General features: G+C 52.6%; 1 protein-coding gene across 1 annotated transcript; it reads right to left on the bottom strand.

Moving 5' to 3' along the window:
• Positions 1 to 1,908: 1,908 nt before the first annotated feature.
• Positions 1,909 to 19,368, bottom strand: LOXL1 (lysyl oxidase like 1; the record flags this gene model as incomplete). The annotated part of the gene is made up of 8 exons (XM_062501694.1): positions 1,909 to 4,745; positions 5,596 to 5,691; positions 7,008 to 7,164; positions 7,754 to 7,891; positions 9,531 to 9,639; positions 17,609 to 17,950; positions 18,260 to 18,689; positions 19,333 to 19,368. Coding segments are annotated over 8 exons (1,512 nt in total), but the record flags the coding sequence as incomplete, so codon positions are not given.
• Positions 19,369 to 20,380: the final 1,012 nt, after the last annotated feature.

Genomic DNA, 20,380 nt, shown 5'->3' with positions numbered 1-20,380 from the left:
CGTGCTGAACAAGGCCTGCTCCTTCAGCAAGGCGCGCAACACGTGAGTGACACCGCGGGGACATCGCCGTCGCCTCCCTGCTGAGGGTGGCACTGGGTGATCGGTGTCACCTCCCTGCTGAGGGTGGCACCGGTGACCGGTGTCACCTCCCGCCGCAGCTGGGCACCCGTGGAGGGGACGAGGGACATCTGCAGCTGCTGTGAGCTCGGCAACTGCGGCAGCGCCGCGCTGGCCCGGGGCCTGCGGCCACCGGAGCCCTGGAATGGCCACCGGTACCGGCGACACGACGGTGAGGGGACAGGGGGACACGGGGACAGGGGGAACATTGGGACAGGGGAACGTGGGGATACCAGGGACAGAGGGGACGTGGGGACAGCGGGGGTACGGTGGTCCCTCCTCGCTGTCCCCTCATTGTCCCCTCACTGTCCCCTGCTGTCTCCAGGTGCCACCTCCGAAGCCGACGTTGTCATCGGGCCAGTGCTGCTCTCCAGCGACCCGCAGGGCCAGCGCCCCCAGAGCCACCCGGGTGAGTCCCCTGAGGTGACATCGGTGACACCGGTGACGATCAGTCGGTGACACCGGTGACAACCCCGCTCACCTCTGTGCCACTTCCTGTCGCTTTGCAGGCACGGTGACACCGCTGGGCATGGGGACGGCGCTGGGCTGCGCCGTGGCCGTTGTGGCGGTGGCCGGAGCCGTGCTGGGCCTCGGCCTGAGGCACCGGAATTCCCAATAAATCCCAAAAAGATCAACGGGATTTCCCAATAGATCCCAGAAAGATCAACGGGATTCCCAATAAATCCTGGAAGGACAAACGGTGTCCGAGGGGTCACTCTGGGGAGGAATCCTGGGAATGGGGTGGGGAGGGTGACCAGTCCTGTCCCAGTGTCCCCATTCCCATTCCGGCTGTCCCCATTCCTGCTGTCCCCATCCCAGTGTTCCCATCCCTATGCCAGTGTCCCCATTCCCAGTATCCCATTCCCATTCCGGCTGTCCCCATTCCTGCTGTCCCCATCCCAGTGTTCCCATCCCTATGCCAGTGTCCCCATTCCCAGTATCCCATTCCCATTCCGGCTGTCCCCATTCCTGCTGTCCCCATCCCAGTGACCCAGTGTCCATTCCCACTGTCCCTATTCTCAGTGTCCCCATTCCCATTCCCAGTGTCCCATTTCCAATGTCGCCATTCTGTATATCCCCATTCCCAGTGTCCCCATTCCCATCCCAGTGTCCCCATTCCCATCCCAGTATCCCCATTCCTTTCCCAATGTCCCCATTCCCATTCCCAGTGTCCCCATTCCTGCTGTCCCCATTCCCATTCCATTCCCAGTGTCCCCATTCTCATTCCCAGTGTCCCATTCCTATCCCAGTGTTCCATTCCCAGTGTCCCCATTCTGAATGTCCCCATTCCCATTCCCAGTGTCCCATTCCCAGTGTCCCCATTCCCCTCCCAGTATCCCCATTCCATTCCCACTGTCCCCATTCCCAGCTCCAAAATTCTCAAATCCCAACTTCCAGTCTCTGCAGGTTTAGAAAAGGCAGGAAACCAAAAAAATTCCCTAAAAACTTTACAGGATTTCCTCCCCAAAATTCCCAGAGCTGTTTCTTTCTCACCCCACCTCGGGGACATTCCCAAAAATTCCCAAGGATTTTAAGGATCACGAGGATTTTTTTGAGCATTGGGGCGATCCCTGTTTTTATTTCAGCCTTGGATTCCCTCGGGAAATGAGATAAAAAAAAACGGGAATAATGGGGGAAAAAATTGGGATAAAAAAGATTCCAGAGAGACCTCGTGGCTTCCCTACTTTTTATTGGGAAAAGGGGGAATTTTGGGAACTCTTCGGAGCCACCTTGGGAACTTCCTGGGAAAGGGGACGGGCAACATTCCTGGGATTCAGCTGCCATCAGGATCTGCGTGGGGAAAAAATGGGAAAATCCCAGGAATTTCCATGGAAAAGGAGGAAAAAAACAACCCCAAATGGTCAAATCCCAGAAAATTCCATGGAAAATGAGGAAAATCCCAACTGGCAGCCCAAATCCTGGACAATTCCATGGAAAAGGAACAAACCCCCAAATTCCAGCAAATCCCATAGGAAAGAAAGAAAATCCCGACCTCAAATAACCAAATCCCCGAAAATTCCATGGAAGATTTGGAAAATCCCGTATTTTGATTTTTTTTCCCCTAAACTTCAGCAGTATGGAAATCTGGGAAAAAGTGGGGACAAAAGTGGGGAAAAAAGAAGGGGGGAAAAAAAAGGCAGAAAAAAAGCGGGGAAAAGTTGGGAAAATGGGAAAGAAGTGAAAAAAAATGGGGGGAAAAGTGGAGGAAAAGCAGAAGAAACAGGAAAAATTGGGGGGAAAGCAAAAAATGTGGGGAAAAACAGAAAAAATGGGAAGAAAGTAAAAAAAAAAAAAAAAAACCTGGAACAAAGTGGAGGGTAGAGGGGAAAAAAGTGGGGGAAAAAGCAGTGGAAAAATGGGACAAAAGTGGGAAAATTTGGGAAAAAGTGGGAAAAGAGCAGGAAAAAAGTGGAAAAAAGTTGGGAAAAAAAGCAAAAACTAGCGGGGAAAAATGTAAAAAAAAAGCAGGAAAATTTAGGAAAAAGGATAAAAAAAAGGAAAAGCGGGGGGAAAAAGGAAAAGCCAGGAAAAAAAGTGGGAAAAATGGAAAAAAAAAAAGGGCGAAAAGTCGGAAAAGACTGGGAATAAAAGAGGGGAAAAAGCAAAAAACAAAGTGGGGGAAAATCTAGGAAAATTTGGGGAAGAAAGGGGGAAAAAAAAGCAGGAAAATTTTGGGAAAAAGCTCTAAAAAAAGCAGGAAAAAAGCAGGAAAAGGAGGCTGTATTCCAGGATTTTTTGGGAATGGGAATTCTGTACTGGTGGTGGGAAAAGCCTGAAAAAGTGGGGGGAAAAGCAGCTGAAAAAGGAAAAAATAGTGGGAAAAATGTGAAAAAAAGCAGAAAAATTTGGGGGAAAAGTAGGAAAAAAGGGAGAAAAGGTGAGAAAATTTGGGAAAAGAGTGGGGGAAAAAGAGGAAAAAAGAAAAAATGTGGGGAAAATGCAAAAAAAAAGCAGAAAAATTTGGGGGAAAAAGCAAGGAAAAAAGCAGGAAAATGTAGGGAAAAAGCAGGAAAAATTGGGAAAAGAGCAGGAAAAAAGAAAAAAAAAAGTGGGGGAAAAAATGTGAAATAACCAAGAAAATTTGTGGAAAATAGTGGGAAAAAAAGCAGGAAAATGGGGGAAAGTGGGAAAAGAGTGAAAAATGGGGCAAAAAGTGGGAAAATTTTGGGGAAAAGTGAGAAAAAAGCAGGAAAAAAAATCTGGAAATTTTGGGGAAATGTGGGAAAATGTAGGAAAAAAGCAGGAAAAAAGTGAAAAAAAAAAAGGAGAGAAAAAAGTGGGAAAATTTAGGAAAAAAACCAGGGAAAAAGCAGGAAAATTTAGGAAAAAAGCTGGAAAAAAGCGGGAAAATTTAGGGAAAAAACAGGGAAAAAGCAGGAAAATTTAGGGAAAAAAGCTGGAAAAAGATCTGGAAAAAGGCAGGAAAATTTAGGAAAAAAGCAGGAAAAGATCAGGAAAAAGGTGGGGAAAATGGGAGAAAAAAAGGGAAAATTTAGGGAAAAAAACAGGGAAAAAAGCAGGAAAATTTATTTTAAAAAATGTGGAAATGAGCGGGAAAAAACTGGGAAAAGTAGGGGAAAAAGTTGGGAAAATTTAGGAAAAAAACTGGAAAAAAGTGGGAAAATTTAGGAAAAAAACAGGGAAAAAGTGGGAAAATTTAGGAAAAAAAGCAGGAAAAAGCAGGAAAATTTAGGAAAAAAGCTGGGAAAAGTGGGAGAAAAAAGCGGGAAAAATTAGGAAAAATAGCAGGAAAAAGCAGGAAAAAAACTGGGAAAAGTGGGAGAAAAAAGTAGGAAAATTTAGGGGAAAAAAACAGGGAAAAAAGCAGGAAAATTTAGGAAAAAAGCAGGAAAATTTATTTTAAAAAATTGTGGAAATGAGCGGGAAAAAGTGGGAAAAGTAGGGGAAAAAGTTGGGAAAATTTTGGAAAAAAACTGGAAAAAAGCAGGAAAATTTAGGAGAAAAAGCAGGAAAAAGTGGGAAAATTTAGGAAAAAAACAAGGAAAAAAGCCGGAAAATTTAGGAAAAAAAGCAGGGAAAAAGCAGGAAAATTTAGGAAAAAAAGCAGGAAAAAAGCTGGGAAAAGTGGGAGAAAAAAGCAGGAAAAATTAGGAAAAATAGCAGGAAAAAGCAGGAAAAAAACCTGGGAAAAGTGGGAGAAAAAAGTGGGAAAATTTAGGGAAAAAAACCAGGGAAAAAGCAGGAAAATTTAGGGAAAAAGCTGGAAAAAAGCAGGAAAATTTAGGAAAAAAGCTGGAAAAAAGCAGGAAAATTTAGGAAAAAAGTTGGAAAAAAGCAGGAAAATTTAGGAAAAAACGGAAAAAAGCGGGTAAAAGCAGGAAAATTTATTAAAAAAAACAGGGGAAAAGCAGGAAAATTTAGGAAAAAAAGCAGGAAAAAGATCTGGAAAAAAGCAGGAAAATTTAGGAAAAAAAAAAGGGGGAAAAGCAGGAAAAAGAGGCTGCATTTTCTTTATAGGATTTTTTTTTTTTGGGATTGGGAATTGCGTACTGGGAAATGCGGCAGTTGGAGGCGGACACGAAGCGCCCGGTGTAGTGGATGTGGCAGCGCACGACGTTGTTGGTAAAATCCGATTCCAGCACTAAATATTTGGGATTTACCTGGACCTGGGAATACGGGAAAAATCGGGAAAAGGAATTTAGAAAATCAGCAGGAAAAAAAAAAAAATCCCAAAAAGTAAAAGGGAAAATCAGGGGGAAAATCAGGGGGAAAATCCCAAAAAGTAAAAGGGAAATCGGGGGAAATCCCAAAATGGGGAAAAGGGAAAATCAGGGAAGGAAATCCCAAAAAGCAAAAGGGAAAATCGGGGGAAATCCTAAAACTGGGAAACGGGAAAATCAGGGGAGACAATCCCAAAAAATCAACAGGGAAAGGGAAAATAAACAGGGGGAAAAAAAAATCCCAACATTAATAGGGAAGGAGAAAATCAGGGAAAACCACCCAACAATAAACAGGGAAAGGGGAAAAAAAAAAATCCCAAATATAGGGAAAAGGAATGGAGAAAAATCCCAAAAATATCCAGGGAAATAGAAAAGCAAACAGCGGGAAAAAAAATCCCCAAATTATCAAGGAAATGGGAAAATCAGGGGGAAATCCCAAAAATAAACAAGGGGAAGGGAAAGGAGAAGAAAAAAAATCCCCAAATTATCAAGGAAAAGGGAAAATCAGGAAAAATCCCCAGATCTCAACAGGGCAAGGGGAAAATCAGCGGGGGGGGGGGGGGGGAATCCCAAAATTACCTGGGATATGGGAAAATCAGGGGGAAAAGCTCAAAATAGGGAATAGTGAAGGGGGACAAAAAAAATATCCCAAAAATCAAGGAAAAAAAAAAAAATGAAAAAAAGCAGGAAAAACCACCCTGGGAAACAAACAAACAAAAAAAAATCCAAGGGTGGGAAAATCCTGATGGGAGGCAAAATTTGGGATTTTTTTAAGGTCAAAATGACCCCAGGGTACCTTGAGGATGTAATTCCCGGGTGGAACGTCGGTGATGTCGATCCACTGGCAGTCGATGTCGGCGTTGTACGTGTCGTAACAGCCTGGGCTGAGACCCTGCGGAAAATGGGGTGAAAAATGGGGAAAATGGGGGGAAATGGGGAAAAAATGGGGAAAAAGGAGGAAAAATGGGGAAAAAAGGAGGAAAAATGGGGAAAAAAAGGAGGAAAAAAGGAGGAAAAATGGGGGAAAAGGAGGAAAAATGGGGGAAAAGGAAGAAAAATGGGGAAAAAGGAGGAAAATGGGAAAAATGGGGAAAAAAGGAGGAAAAAAGAGGAAAATGGGAAAAATGGGGAAAAGGAGGAAAAATGGGGGAAAAAGGAGGAAAAATGGGGAAAATGGGGAAAAAAGGAGGAAAAAGGAAGAAAAATGGAGGAAAAATGAGGAAAAATGGGGGAAAAAAGGAAGAAAAATGAGGAAAAAAAGGAGGAAAATGGAAAAAAAGAAGGAAAAACGGGGGAAAAGGAGGAAAAAGGAGGAAAAATGGGGAAAAAGGAGGAAAAATGGGGAAAAGGAGGAAAAATGGAGGAAAAATGGGGGGGAAAGGAGGAAAAATGGGGAAAAAAGAAGGAAAAAATGAGGAAAAATGGGGAAAAAAGGAGGACAAAAGGGTCCCATCGGTGTCGTAACAGCCTGGGCTGAGACCCTGTGGAAAATGGGGTGAAAAATTGGGAAAATGGGAACAAAAAATGAGGAAAAGGGACAAAAAAAAAGGGTGGAAATGGGAATAAAAGGGAGGGGAAAAAAGGAGGGGAAAAGGACAAAAAGTGGCCAAAAGTTGACAAAAAGGGACAAAAGAAGACACAGAAAAGGGGAGAAAATGAGAAAAAGGGATCAAAGGGGACAAAATGGGACAAAAAGGGACCAGAAAGGATCAAAAGGGACAAAAAAAAGGGAAGAAATGTGACAGAAGTGACAAAAGGCCGCTGTCCTTGGGTGTCACCTGAGTGCAGGCGCAGCGCCAGAAATGGGGACAAAAAGGAAAAAATGGGGACCAAAAAGTGACAGGAAGTGACCAAAAGTGACAGGAAGTGACCAAATGTAACAGGAAGTGACAGAAGTGACAAAGGCGCCGTCCCCGGGTGTCACCTGGGTGTGGGCACAGCGCCAAAAATGTGGACAAAAGGGACCAAAATGGACAGAAAGTGACAGGAAGTGACAAAAGGGGACTTAAAAATGACCAAAAGTGACAGGAAGTGACAAAGGTGCTGTCCCTGGGTGTCACCTGGGTGTAGGTGGTGCAGGCCCAGCGCCACAAATGGGGACAAAATGGGACCAAAAGTGACAAAAAGTGACAGGAAGTGACAAAAGGGGACTGAAAGGGACCAAAAGTGACCAAAGAAGTGACAAAGGAAGCTGTCCCCGTGTGTCACCTGGGTGTGGGCGGTGCAGGCGTAGCGCTTGAGGTGGCCGAAGTCGCAGGTGGTGTCCTCGAGGCAGAAGCTGGCCTTGTGTCCCTCGGCCACCCGGCGGCCCGAGGTGACATCCAGCAGGTCGTAGTGACTGAACTCTGCCATGCTGTGGTAGTGCCTGGGGACACGTTGGGGACATGCTGGGGACACTCCCTGGACACTTGGGACAATCAGGGGACAGTGGGGAGACTCGGAGGACATTCAGCGGACAGTTAAGGGACAATCAGGAGACAGTCAGGGGACACTGGGGGACACTCAGGGGACACTTGGGGACATTCAGGGGACATTCAGGGGACACTCGGGGGACAGTGACAGGACATTCAGGGGACACTTAGGACACTTGGGGGACATTTAGAGGACAGTCAGGGGACACTCGAGACACTCAGGGGACATTCAGGGGACACTCAGGGGATGTTCCCACCCTTTAGAGGGGATATGGGCGGAGGGGACATCAGTGCTGGGGCACAGCAGGTGGCAGCTCCCGCCTTGGGGACATTCACTGCGACAGCGAGGGGCCACCAACGCAGTGGCCCTGGGGACATTAACTCTGGGAGTGTGGTGGCTTTGGGGATAAAGAGCCCAAGGAAGGTGACACCACACACCGAGGTCCCAAAGCAACATCAGCAAACGTAGAAACGTCACTGAAACGCCACAAAAAGCTGCCAGCAGAGGGAGGGGACAGCTTGGGGACAGCTGGGGACACTCACTGGTGGCAGCTGTGCCACTGCCAGCTGTGCCGGGGCTGGCTGGGCAGGAAGTCGGCCGTGCCCTGGTTCTTGACGCGCTGCGGGAAGCGCAGCAGCACCCGCACGTCGTAGTCGGTGGCCTCGGCCGCGTACGCCGTGCTGGGGACAGCGGGGACACGGGGGACAGTGGGATAGTGGGGACAGTGGGATAGGGGGGACAGTGGGGATTGTGGGGATGGTGGGATAGTGGGGATAATGGGGATAGTGGGATAGTGGGGATAGTAGAATAGTGGGGATAGTGGGATGGGGGGACAGTGGGACAGTGGGATAGGGGGGACAGTGGGACAGTGGGATAGGGGGGACAGTGGGATAATGGGGATAGTGGGATAGTGGGGATAATAGGATAGTGGGGATAGTGGGGATAGTGGGGATAGTGGGATAATGGGGATAGTGGGATAGTGGGATAGTGGGGATAGTGGGGATAGTGGGGACAGTGGGATAGTGGGGATAGTGGGGACAGTGGGGATAGTGGGATAGTGGGGATAGTGGGATAGTGGGATAGTGGGGATAGTGGGATAGTGGGGATAGTGGGGACAGTGGGGATAGTGGGGATAGTGGGGACAGTGGGGTCAATGTTGATAATGGGGATAACGGGGACAGCGGGACAGTGGGACAGTGGGACAGCGGGACAGTGGGACAGTGATATTTCGTCCCCAGGAAAGGAAGGGATGGAGGAGAGGAACCGTCCGGGCTTTGCTTGGCTGCTCCCAGTGCCTTTTCCCTTTTCCCTTTTCCCTTTTCCCTTTTCCCTTTTCCCACTTTCTCTTTTCCTTTGCCATTGTCCACTTTTCATTTTCCATTTTCTATTTTGCTTTTTTCCTTCCATATTTTCCTCTTCTTCTGCCTTTTTTCTTCCCCTTTCCCCCCCACCCCTTTTTTATCCCCTTTCCCCCCCTTTACCCTTTTTCCCCTTCCCTCCCTTTTCCCTTCCCCTTTTCCTCTTTCCTTTTCCTTTCCCCTTCCCTCTCTCCTGTCCTTCCCTCTCCCCTTTGCCCCTTCCATCCCCCTCCCTCTCCTGTATCAGCCCCTCCCCCTTCTCCACCCTGTCCCTCTCTCCTTCGATGTCCCCATCTCCCCCTCATCCCAGGAACCCTCTCCCCTCACTTCATCCACATCTCCCCCTCATCCAGGCTTCCCATCCTTCCCAAAAATCCCCATTCCCATCCCAGTCCTCCCTTTATCCTCCTCTCCCCAGTCTCCCCTTCACCCCTCCCCCATCCTCCCAGCCCTTTTCCCTCCTCCCTTTTCTCCACACATCCCCCCCCCCCCCCCCCGCCCCGATCCCAAAGCATTCCCGTTCCCAGGAATCCTCCCTCTCCCCTTCCCAGGAATCCTCCTCCTCCATCACTCCCATTCCCAGCGTTCCCATCTCTCCCATTCCCAGCGATCCCATCTCTCCCATTCCCAGTTATCCCATCTCTTCCGTTCCCATCTCTCCCATCACTCCCATTCCCAGTGATCCCATCTCTCCCATTCCCAGCGATCCCATCTCTCCCATTCCCAGCGATCCCATCTCTCCCATTCCCAGCGATCCCATCTCTTCCGTTCCCATCTCTCCCATCACTCCCATTCCCAGTGATCCCATCACTCCCATTCCCAGCGATCCCATCTCTCCTATTACCAGTGATCCCATCTCTCCCGTTCCCATCTCTCCCATCACTCCCATTCCCAGTAATCCCATCTCTCCCATCTTTCCCATTCCCAGGGATCCCATCTCTCTTGTTCCCAGGAATCTCACCTGGCCAGGCACTTCTCCTCGGCGGCGCAGCGCAGCGAGTACAGGTGAGCCCTCTGCACGTACGTGGATGCCTGGACGTAGTTGGGATCTGGGACCAGATCTGGGAGACCTGCCGGGAAAACGGGGACAGGGATTGGGGACAGGGACCGGGGACATCCCCCAGGGACACAGCCCTTGGAGGCCTGGATGTATCTGGGATTTGGGATCACATCTCGGAGATGTGCTGGGAAAATGGGGACAGGGAGTGGGGACATCTGGAATTAGTTCCAGGACACCTGTGGGAAAATGGGGACATCACTGGGGACAGGGACCGGGGACATCCCCCAGGGACACATAATTTCTTGGAGGCCTGGATATAGCTGGGATTTGGGATCAGATCCGGGAGATGTGCTGGGAAAACAGGGACAGGGATTGGGAACATCTGGAATTAGTTCCAGGACACCTGTGGGAAAATGGGGACATCCACTGGGGACAGGGACTGGGGACATCTGGGATGAAATCCAAGGGACCTGCTGGGAATATGTGGACAGGGACTGGCGACATCCTGGATCAGATTTGGGGGGCCTGCGGGACCATGGAGACATCCCTGAGCATAGGGACAGCCCCTGGGGACAGGGATATGCCCTGGGTTTGGGGACACAGACCCGGGAGGCCCGGACAAATCTGGGATCTGGGACTGACCACAGAGACATTCCTGGGAACAGGGATTGGTGACATGGGATCCAGGACTGAGCATGGGGACATCCCTGGGAACAGGGATTGGGGACACAGGATCCAGGACTGAGCATGGGGACATCCCTGGGGACAGGGACTGGGGACACAGGATCCAGGACTGAGCATGGGGACATCCTTGGGGACAGGGACTGGGGACACAGGATCCAGGACTGAGCATGGGGACATCCCTGGGGACAGGGATTGGTGACACAGGATCCAGGACTGAGCATGGGGACATCCCTGGGGACAGGAATTGGTGACACAGGATCCAGGACTGAGCATGGGGACATCCCTGGGGACAGGAATTGGTGACACAGGATCCAGGACTGAGCATGGGGACATCCCTGGGGACAGGGACTGGGGACACAGGATCCAGGACTGAGCATGGGGACATCCCTGGGGACAGGGATTGGGGACACGGGATCCAGGACTGAGCATGGGGACATCCTTGGGGACAGGGATTGGGGACACAGGATCCAGGACTGAGCATGGGGACATCCCTGGGAACAGGGACTGGGGACACAGGATCCAGGACTGAGCATGGGGACATCCCTGGGAACAGGGATTGGTGACACGGGATCCAGGACTGAGCATGGGGACATCCCTGGGGACAGGGATTGGGGACACGGGATCCAGGACTGAGCATGGGGACATCCTTGGGGACAGGGATTGGGGACACAGGATCCAGGACTGAGCATGGGGACATCCTTGGGGACAGGGGACACAGGATCCAGGACTGAGCATGGGGACATCCTTGGGGACAGGGACTGGGGACACAGGATCCAGGACTGAGCATGGGGACATCCCTGGGAACAGGGATTGGGGACACAGGATCCAGGACTGAGCATGGGGACATCCTTGGGGACAGGGATTGGGGACACAGGATCCAGGACTGAGCATGGGGACATCCCTGGGAACAGGGATTGGGGACACAGGATCCAGGACTGAGCATGGGGACATCCCTGGGGACAGGGATTGGGGACACAGGATCCAGGACTGAGCATGGGGACATCCTTGGGGACAGGGACTGGGGACACGGGATCCAGGACTGAGCATGGGGACAGGGATTGGGAACGTGGATTGGTGACACGGGATCCAGGATTGAGCATGGGGACAGGGACTGGGGACAGGGACATCCCTGGGGACAGGGATCGGTCGGGACCAGGGCTCCTTCTCCCAGCAGCCCAGCGGGGAAGTTCCGGGTCCCCAGCCCGGCCAGGTTTTTCCAATTTCCAGCTGGAAAATCCGCCCTTCCCTCCCCTCCCTCCTGCCCGCGGCCCCTCTGGCACATCCAAGCCTCCATTTCCCGCTCCGGCCTCTCCCCTGGAAGCCATTCCCAGTCCTGGCCCTGGGATGGGTCCCTGTGACACGCGGGGACAACGGCGACAATCCCTGGAATAACAGGATCCCGACTCCCTGCCCCAGTCCCTGTTTTTCATCCCAAAACGGGGGAAAAGCGGCGTTATCCCTGCCTTTATCCCTCCTTTCCTGAAATTCCAGACAATTCCCTGGATCTGGAAAGAGCTGGGACGGACAGAGGGATGCGGGGGCAGGCGGGGCTGCCTCGGTTTCCCAGATTTATGGAGTCCAGCAGGAGCTGGAATTCCTCCCCCTTCTCAAAGGTGCCTCCAGCACCTGGAATTGTCCTGGAACCAGCGCCTTGGGAAGGATGGGGATGGGGGGATGCTAGCCAGGCTCTCCGTGCCTCAGTTTCCTTTCTCCGTGTCCCATCCCCATTCCCAGCCCCACCTCATCCCCATCCCACTCCTATCCCCATCCTCACCCCATTCCCATAAACTTCATCCCCACCCCTATCCCTGTTCCCATCCCATACCCACAGTCTTTATCCCCACCTCCATTCCCAAAATCCACATCCCCATTCCCATCCCTATCCCTGTTCCTATCCCAATACTCTTCAGTCCCATAATCCCCATCCTCTTCCTCTCCTCATTCCCATCATCCCCATGCCATTCCTATAATCTTTATCCCTAACCCTGTCCCCATCCCCATTCCAATCCCTATCCCTGTAGCTAACCCAAAAAATCTCCACTCCTATCCCCATCCCCATTCCTATCCCAATAATCTTCATCCCCATTCCATAACCCATATTCCCATCCCTATTCCCATCCCTATCCCATTCCCATTCCCCTCCCTATCCCTCTTCCTATCCCAAAAATCTTCATCCCCATCCCTGGTCCCATCCCCATCCCCATAATCCCCATGCCCAGCCCATTCCCAAAATCCCCATTCCCAGCCCCAGCCCCATTCCCATAATCACCACTCCCACCTCCATCCCTATCCCCATCCCATTCCTCACATTTACATCCCATTCCCAAAATCCCTATTCCCAACCCCATTCCCCATTCCCAAAATCATCATTCCCCTCCTGTCCCCGCCCCTCTCCCCATTCCCCAATCTCCATCCCACTTCCAAAATCTCCATCCCATTCCCAAAATGCCTATCCTCATTCCCAAAATCCCCATTCCCATAATCCCAATCCCTATCCCATTCCCACCCCTTCCCATTCTCAGATGATCCCCCCTTCCCTGTGGCACCACTTCCCTACCCAGTTCCCCGTTTTCCTCCCATTTCCCCTTTCCCCCCCATTTTTCCCATTTTCCCAGTTTTTCCGTGTTTCCCCATTCTTCCCTATTTTTCCCTGTTTTCCCCCATTTCCCCCTGTTTTTCTCATTTCCCCCCCATTTCCTCCTTTTTTCCATTTTCCTGGTTTTTCCTTATTTTTCTAAAGTTTTCTCCAGTTTTCTTCAGTTTTCCCACATTTTCCCATTTCACCCCCATTTCCCCCCTGTTTCCCCCATTTTTCTCAGTTTTCCCCCATTTCTCGTTTTTCCGTATTTTCCTTAATTTTCCTCCATTTCCCCCCATTTCCCCCATTTTTCCCAATTTCCCCCCATTTTCCCCATTTTTTCCCAATTTCCCCCCATTTTCCCCTATTCTTATATTTCCCCCATTTCCCCCATTTTTTCCCATTTTTCCCCATTTCCCCTGTTTTTCCCTGGAAAGGAGAACAATGCCTCCTTCTTTCTGGGCCTGTCTTCCCTGGAGGGATCACGTCATTCCTTTGGAGCTCATTTCCTGCCCCATTCCCGCTGATGTAATTCCCGGGGGGGGAGGACCCAAAAAAACAAAAAAAAAAAACCAAACCCAAAACAAATGGGAGAGCTCGGAAAAACTTCTCCCTCATCCCTTAAAAAAATTCCTCACAAAAAACCCCATGGAAAAGTACGCCGGGCCAGCCAAGGGAACGCTTTCCATCCCTTTAGAAACTTTTTCCCCTCCCTGCTGTTGTTTATAAGGAATTCTTGGAAGCTCCGGAGCGAAATCCGACTCCCGGACCAACGGGGAGTTTAATGGGATTTGGATTTTCCCCTTTCCCACTGGATTTTGCCCTGGGATAGCCCCGTGGTTTTTATAGGATCTCGCCCCTCCTTTTGGGGTCAAACCTCTGGAATTCACGGGATATCGGGATTTGGGATCCCCACCTCTGGAATTGTCCCCATCCCACCCCAAATTCCGGGGGAGTTTTGCTGAGCCAGCGATTTCCCACTTCCCAGAAATCCAGGGAAAATCATCCCTTGATTGGGATGATCCCAGCAGGAAGAGGTTTTGTTTTCCCGCCCGGCCCCTCAGCCACTCTGGGAGCTGCCAGAGGAGATTTCCGTGTCTGTTCCCGGAGAAAATTGGGATAATCAGCCCCTGTTGGTGCAGGTGTGCCGGGATCAGCAGGAAAATCCCACAGGGAGCCAAGGAAAAGCAGGAGCGGGGGAGGCTGGGAGCGAAGGAAATGGGAATGGGGACACCTGGAGTGACCAAAGGGATTCTGGCACACCATCCCTTCAATCCAAATCCAAATCCCAATCCCACTCCCAACCCCAATTCTAATTCCATTCTCAATCCCATCCCATCAATCCTATTCCCAACCCCATTTCCAATTCCATTCCCATTTCCAATCCCATCAATCCCACCCCAATCCCAAATGACTGAAGGGATTCTGGTATCCAATCCCATCAATCCCATCCAAATCCCATAATTCAATCTAATCCAATTCCAATTCCAGTTCTATTTCCATTCACAATCCCAATCTCATAAATCCAGTGCATCCAGTAAATACCATTATATCCATCCCAATCCAAATCCCATGCCACCCATCCCAATTTTAATTCCAATTCCCATTCCCATCCCATCCTCATTCCCAATCTCATTCCCATTTCCAATCCCAATTCCAATCCCAATCCCACCCCATCCCAGCAGAATCCTTCCTCCATCCCACAGAATCCTGGGATTCCCAGCTCCTGGAATTACTCCAATACCAAATCTGACCCCACCAAAGGGGGACTTTCCTGGGAATTCCGACACTTCCCAACACAGGATTACAAATGAGACCCAAATTCCCAGCACCCCATGGCATTCCCAAATCCCACTTTCTTTCCAAAACCAACCCTGGGGAACCCAATCTATGGGGTCAGGGGGAAAAACCCTCCTGGAGATGGGCTTTGTTTTGGGATTGGGGTTGGGAAACCTCTGGGGATGGGATCAGGATTGGGAAACCTCCGGGAATGGGATCTGGGCTGGAATTGGGATGAGGAACCCCTGGAAATGGGATCGGGGTGTGGGAATCCCGGGAGATGGGATCTGGGCTGGGATTGGGATGAGGAAACTCCTGGAAATGGGATCGGGGTGTGGGAATCCCTGGAGATGGGATCTGGGCTGGAATTGGGATGAGGGAACTCCTGGAAATGGGATCGGGGTGTGGGAATCCCGGGAGATGGGATCTGGGCTGGGATTGGGATGAGGAACCCCTGGAAATGAGATCGGGGTGTGGGAATCCCGGGAGATGGGATCTGGGCTGGGATTGGGATGAGGAACCTCTGGAAATGGGATTGGGGTGTGGGAATCCCTGGAGATGGGATCTGGGCTGGGATTGGGATGAGGAACCCCTGGAAATGGGATTGGGGTGTGGGAATCCCGGGAGATGGGATCTGGGCTGGGATTGGGATGAGGAACCCCTGGAAATGGGATTGGGGTGTGGGAATCCCGGGAGATGGGATCTGGGCTGGGATTGGGATGAGGAAATTCCTGGAAATGGGATCGGGGTGTGGGAATCCCGGGAGATGGGATCTGGGCTGGGATTGGGATGAAGAACCCCTGGAAATGGGATTGGGGTGTGGGAATCCCTGGAGATGGGATCTGGGCTGGGATCAGGACGAAGAAACCCACTGGAAAGAAGATTGGGGTTGGGATCCAGATAGGGAAAACTTTTGGAGTTTGGAGCCCCCTTCCCTTCCCACCCTCCAGGAGCTGCTCCTCTCCCCCCCCACCTCTGGAATCTTTTCCAACCCCTCTTCCCTGATTTCCCCACCCGGTCTGGACACCCCCTCCATGTCCCCATCCCTACAGAAACCCCGATAATTCCCCGATAAAAACAGTGGGATCGGATTCCTTCATTAACCCCCAGCCGGGGGCCGGGAATGCCGAACATTCCTGGCCGATCTGGCTGGGATTAGGAGGCTCCTGAGGAGCTTTGGCCGCTGAATTAATAATTAATAATTAACAATTAACAATTAACGCCAGATCTGGCGCTGGGAATCATTTGCTCCAATTAGGATCCCTGGGAGGTGACAGGGAGGTGACAACATTCCCAAAACACTCCGCGAGTGACCCGGAGAGAGGCCAGAATGTCATGGGATGAGCTTGATTCCTGTGAAATTTCTCCAGGAAAAGTGGGAAGCTCTGGGAACTGGGTGTCCCAAATTCCCTGGCGGAGCCACCGGCACCTCCCGGCTCCCAGGGATCCTGGAAGGACACGGATGCTGCCAAAGGGGAATTTGGCCGGAATCTTTCCCAGGGAATTTGGCCGGAATCTTTGTCAGGTCATCGGCGGGGCAGCTGTCCTCGGGTGTCCCTCTGGAGCCTTGGGAATTTTGGCACTCCCTGGACATGTCCCTGAATCCTTCACATCCTTCACCGCCCGTGCCCCGTTCCCAGCTTCTCCTGAGATCCCAAAAAAATCCCATTCCTGAGTTTTTCCTGGAGTGTTCCATGTAGGGCAGGGGTGGGCTGGGCCCTTCCCACTGCCCCAAATCCTCTGGGATGGGCTTTTCCCAGAAAACTGGGATGGGATTGGACAGGCCACGGGGTCAGGCTGGGACAGGATTCCCGAGGGATGGGCTGGGAATGGCTCCCGGGGGCTCCTCACACCCCTCCAGCTCCAGCACAGAATAAAAACCCTTGGAAAGCTCAGCCCAAATCCATGGGATTTCATTGGGATGGGGAAGGAGTGACCCCAGAGTGACCTCTGGGAATGGGGGGAGCACAGATCCATCCTTCCATCCATCCAGGACTGGAGTGTGTCCCCACCAGGATAATTGGGATCCAGCCCTGTCCCATCCCAAATATCCCTTGGATAATGGGATCCAGCCCTGTCCTGTCCCATCCCAAACACTCCATGGAAAACCGGGATCCAGCCCTGTCCCATCCCAAATATCCCTTGGATAATGGGATCCAGCCCTGTCCTATCCCATCCCAAACACTCCATGGATAATGGGATCCAGGCCTGTCCCATCCCAAACACTCCATGGAAAACTGGGATCCAGCCCTGTCCCATCCCAAATATCCCATGGATAATGGGATCCAGGCCTGTCCTATCCCAAACACCCCATGGATGACTGGGATCCAGCCCTGTCCCATCCCATCCCATCCCATCCCATCCCATCCCATCCCATCCCATCCCATCCCATCCCATCCCATCCCATCCCATCCCATCCCATCCCATCCCATTGATAACCGGGATCCAGCCCTGTCCTATCTCATCCCAAACACCCCATCGATAACCAGGACCAGCCCTGCCCCATCCCGGTGTGATCCCAATCCATGGCACAAGAACGCCCCTTGGATGCAGGATGATCTGTGCTGCGGCACATCCCTGTCCCAAAATTATGGGATGCCTTGTGACAGACCCCAGGAATGCCCTGGAACATGGCATAGCCCCATCCCACAAATTATGGGATCACCCGGGACACAGCACAACCCAATCCCAAAATTACGGAATTACCTTGGACATGGCACAGCCCCATCCCACAAGTTTGGGGTACCCTGGGACATGGCACAGCCCCATCCCAAAATTATGGGATTATCTGGGACAGACCCCAGGAATCACCTTGGACACAGCCCAGCCCCATCCCAATCTCAGCTCCCCCAGCCGGGCCCTGCTCCTCCCCTCCCTGTTCCCACCATTCCCAAAATTCCAAGAACCCCTCTGGCTTCATCCTCGCTCCGGCCTCGGAGCGAATCCCGGGAATTCCACCCATCCCAAGGAAACCAACCCCAAGGAAACCCAAACTCACCCCGCGCCCCAAGGCTGGGCCTGTAGACACTGCCCACGCTGATCCGGGCTTGACCGTCGGGCACGGCCTGTGGAATTTCGGGAATGAAGGGCTCAGGATGGGCGATCCCAAAGGATTCGGGTGCCCGGAACGGCGGCTGCCTCTCGTGGGGCGGGAATTGCGCCCCAAATCCCAGGTTTTCCATGGAGCCCATCCCGGTGTGCGGCTCGGGATCGGCGTCGTGGTACAGACTGTGGGAATAGCGGCGATCCAGCGGGAATCCCGCGGCTCCGTAGGGGTTCTGCTCCTCCCCAAAATCCTCGGGAAGCGCACGGGGTTGGAGCGGGAACGCCATCCCCGTCCCTGTCCCCATCCCCGTCCTTATCCCTGTCCCCATATTTGTCCCCATCCCTGTCCCTATCCCTGTCTCCATCACTGTCCTTATCCCTGTCTCCATCCCTGTCCCTATCCCTGCCTCCATCCCTGTCCCCATATTTGTCCCTATCCCTGTCCCCATCCCTGCCTCCATCCCTGTCCCCATCCCTGTCCCCATCCCTGTCCCTATCCCTGCCTCCATCCCTGTCCCTATATCTGTCCTCATCCCTGTCCTCATCCCTGTCCTCATCCCTGTCCCCATCCCTGTCCCCACCGCGCTCCGGGACGCGGGGACACCCTCGTGGCGCTCCCCGTGCGCCGCCACCCCTGCGGCGACAAACGGCGGCTGTCCCGCCGAGGCGAAGGCGAACGAGGACACGGCCACCCCGGAGCCTGTCGCGGTCGCCTGGCGGCCACGCGCCGCTTGTCGCCTCTGTCCCCCCGCGCTGTCGCCCAGCGGGCCGTCCCGCCAGTTGGGCGGCACCTGGCCGAAGCCGAAGGGATGTCGCGCTTGTCCCCGCACCGTCCCCGAGACGGGGGCCTGCCGGCGGACGCTGCCTGTCCCGGCTGTCCCCGCTGTCCCCGCTGTCCCCGCTGTCCCCGCTGTCCCCGCTAGCCACAGGCGGTTCCCCGCTGGCCGCTCCTGCCCGGCGGGCACGAACTCGGCGCCGCTGTTGAGCAGGCTGTAGAGCCGCCCGTTGTTCTCCCACTGGATCAGCTGCCGCCAGGGCTCCTGAGCGGCCGCCAGCAGCAGCAGCCCGGCCCAGAGCGCCCCGCGCCGCCACAGCCCCGCCGCCATCGCCGCGGGCGGCCCCGGTGTCGCTGTCACCGCCGGTGTCACCCCCCGCCCGTGTCTGTCACCCCCCGCGGCAGCGCCGCTCGGGCCCGTCCCGCTCGGAGCGCGTCGGGAGCGCGGGGATGGCAGCGCCTTCGCTTCCTCCTCCTCCTCTTTTTCCTCCTCCTCCTCCTCTTTTTTCCTTCTCCTCTTTTCCCTTCTCCTGCTCTTTTCTCTTCTCCTCTTTTCCCTTCTCCTCCTCTTTCCTTCTCCTCTTTTCCCTTCTCCTCTCTTCCCTTCTCCTTCTTCTTCTCTTCTTCCTCCTCCTCTTCTTCCTCCTCCTCTTTCCTTCTCCTCCTTCTCCTCCTCCTCTCCCTCCTCCCCCTTTTTCCTCCTCCTCTTTTCCCCTCTCTTTTTCCAAGCCTTCCTCCTCCTCCTCCTTCCCCTTGTTCCTCCTCCTCCCTTCTCTCCTCCTCCTCCTCTTTTTCCTTCTCTTCCTCCTCCTCCTCTTTTCCCTCCTCCTCTTTTCCCCTCTTCTCTTTCTCCAAGCCTTCCTCTCTCCTCTTCCTCCTTCGCCTTGTTCCTCCTCCTTCCCCCTTTTATCCTCCTCCCCCTGTCCCTCCTGCTTCTCTTCCCCCTCTTTTCCAAGCCTTCCTCCCTTCTCTTCCTCCTCCTCCGACCCCGCCTCCTCCTGGTCCCCCTTCTGCTCCCCTTCCTCCTTTTCCAAGCCTCCCTCCCTCCTCCTCTCCTTTCTCTTCCTCCTTTCTCTTCTCCTCCTTTTCCTTCTCCTCCTTTCCCAAGCCTTCCTCTCCCTCTCCCTCTCCCTCTCCCTCTCCCTCTCCCTCTCCCTCTCCCTCTCCCTCTCCCTCTCCCTCTCCCTCTCCCTCTCCCTCTCCCTCTCCCTCTCCCTCTCCCTCCTCCTGCCCGGGAGGGAGGCGAAGTTCGGGTGGAATTCCTCGGGATTTGCTCCAAGGATTCGCTCCCAGAGCAGATCCCGAACTCTAGGGGGACGCCGGAAGTGCATCCTGGCGTGAAAAAAAGAAATTAAAAATGGAATTTTCACTTTTCCTCACTTTTAAAAAACCCTGGGATGTCTACCGGAGTGAAATTTGGGTGGAATTCCTCGGGATTCGGTGCCGGGAAGCGCTTCCAAAGCGGATCCTGCCCTCCGGGAGAAGACGGGAATTGCATCCAGTCGGGATTTTAAAAAGTGCAATTTCCCTTTTCCCCGCTTTTTTAACCCTTGGAGGATCCCTTTTCCCTCGGAATTCCAGATTTTTCCGGGGTGAGGCTCTGGGAAAGGCCCTTCATTCCCTCTCCGGAGCTTCCCGAAGGAAAACTGCCCAAAAAACTGGGATTTTCTCCCAGGTTTTGCCTCTTTGGTTCCATTTGGGATTTCTCCACGGATAGTAAATCCCTAATTGTGGAGGCAAACGCTTCGAATTAATCGGGAATTTGGCTGAAGACTCCTTTTCTTTTTGGGACCTTTGAATAAAAAATGGAATTCCAGGAGGGAATCCCCCAATCCCAAATCCCGTGGCCGGTGGGACCCCAAAACCCTCTGGGTCACCCAAGAATTCCCGGTTTTCCTCCCTCTGGGGATGCTGGAGTTGATGGAGCAGGGTGAGATGGAAATCCGGGAT

The sequence above is a fragment of the Cinclus cinclus genome, chromosome 13 (genome assembly GCF_963662255.1).
Source record: "Cinclus cinclus chromosome 13, bCinCin1.1, whole genome shotgun sequence".
NCBI classification, from domain to species: Eukaryota; Metazoa; Chordata; class Aves; order Passeriformes; family Cinclidae; genus Cinclus; species Cinclus cinclus.
The sequence above is the reverse complement of the archived record's forward strand: the minus strand, read 5'-3'. Positions and strand labels throughout refer to the sequence as shown.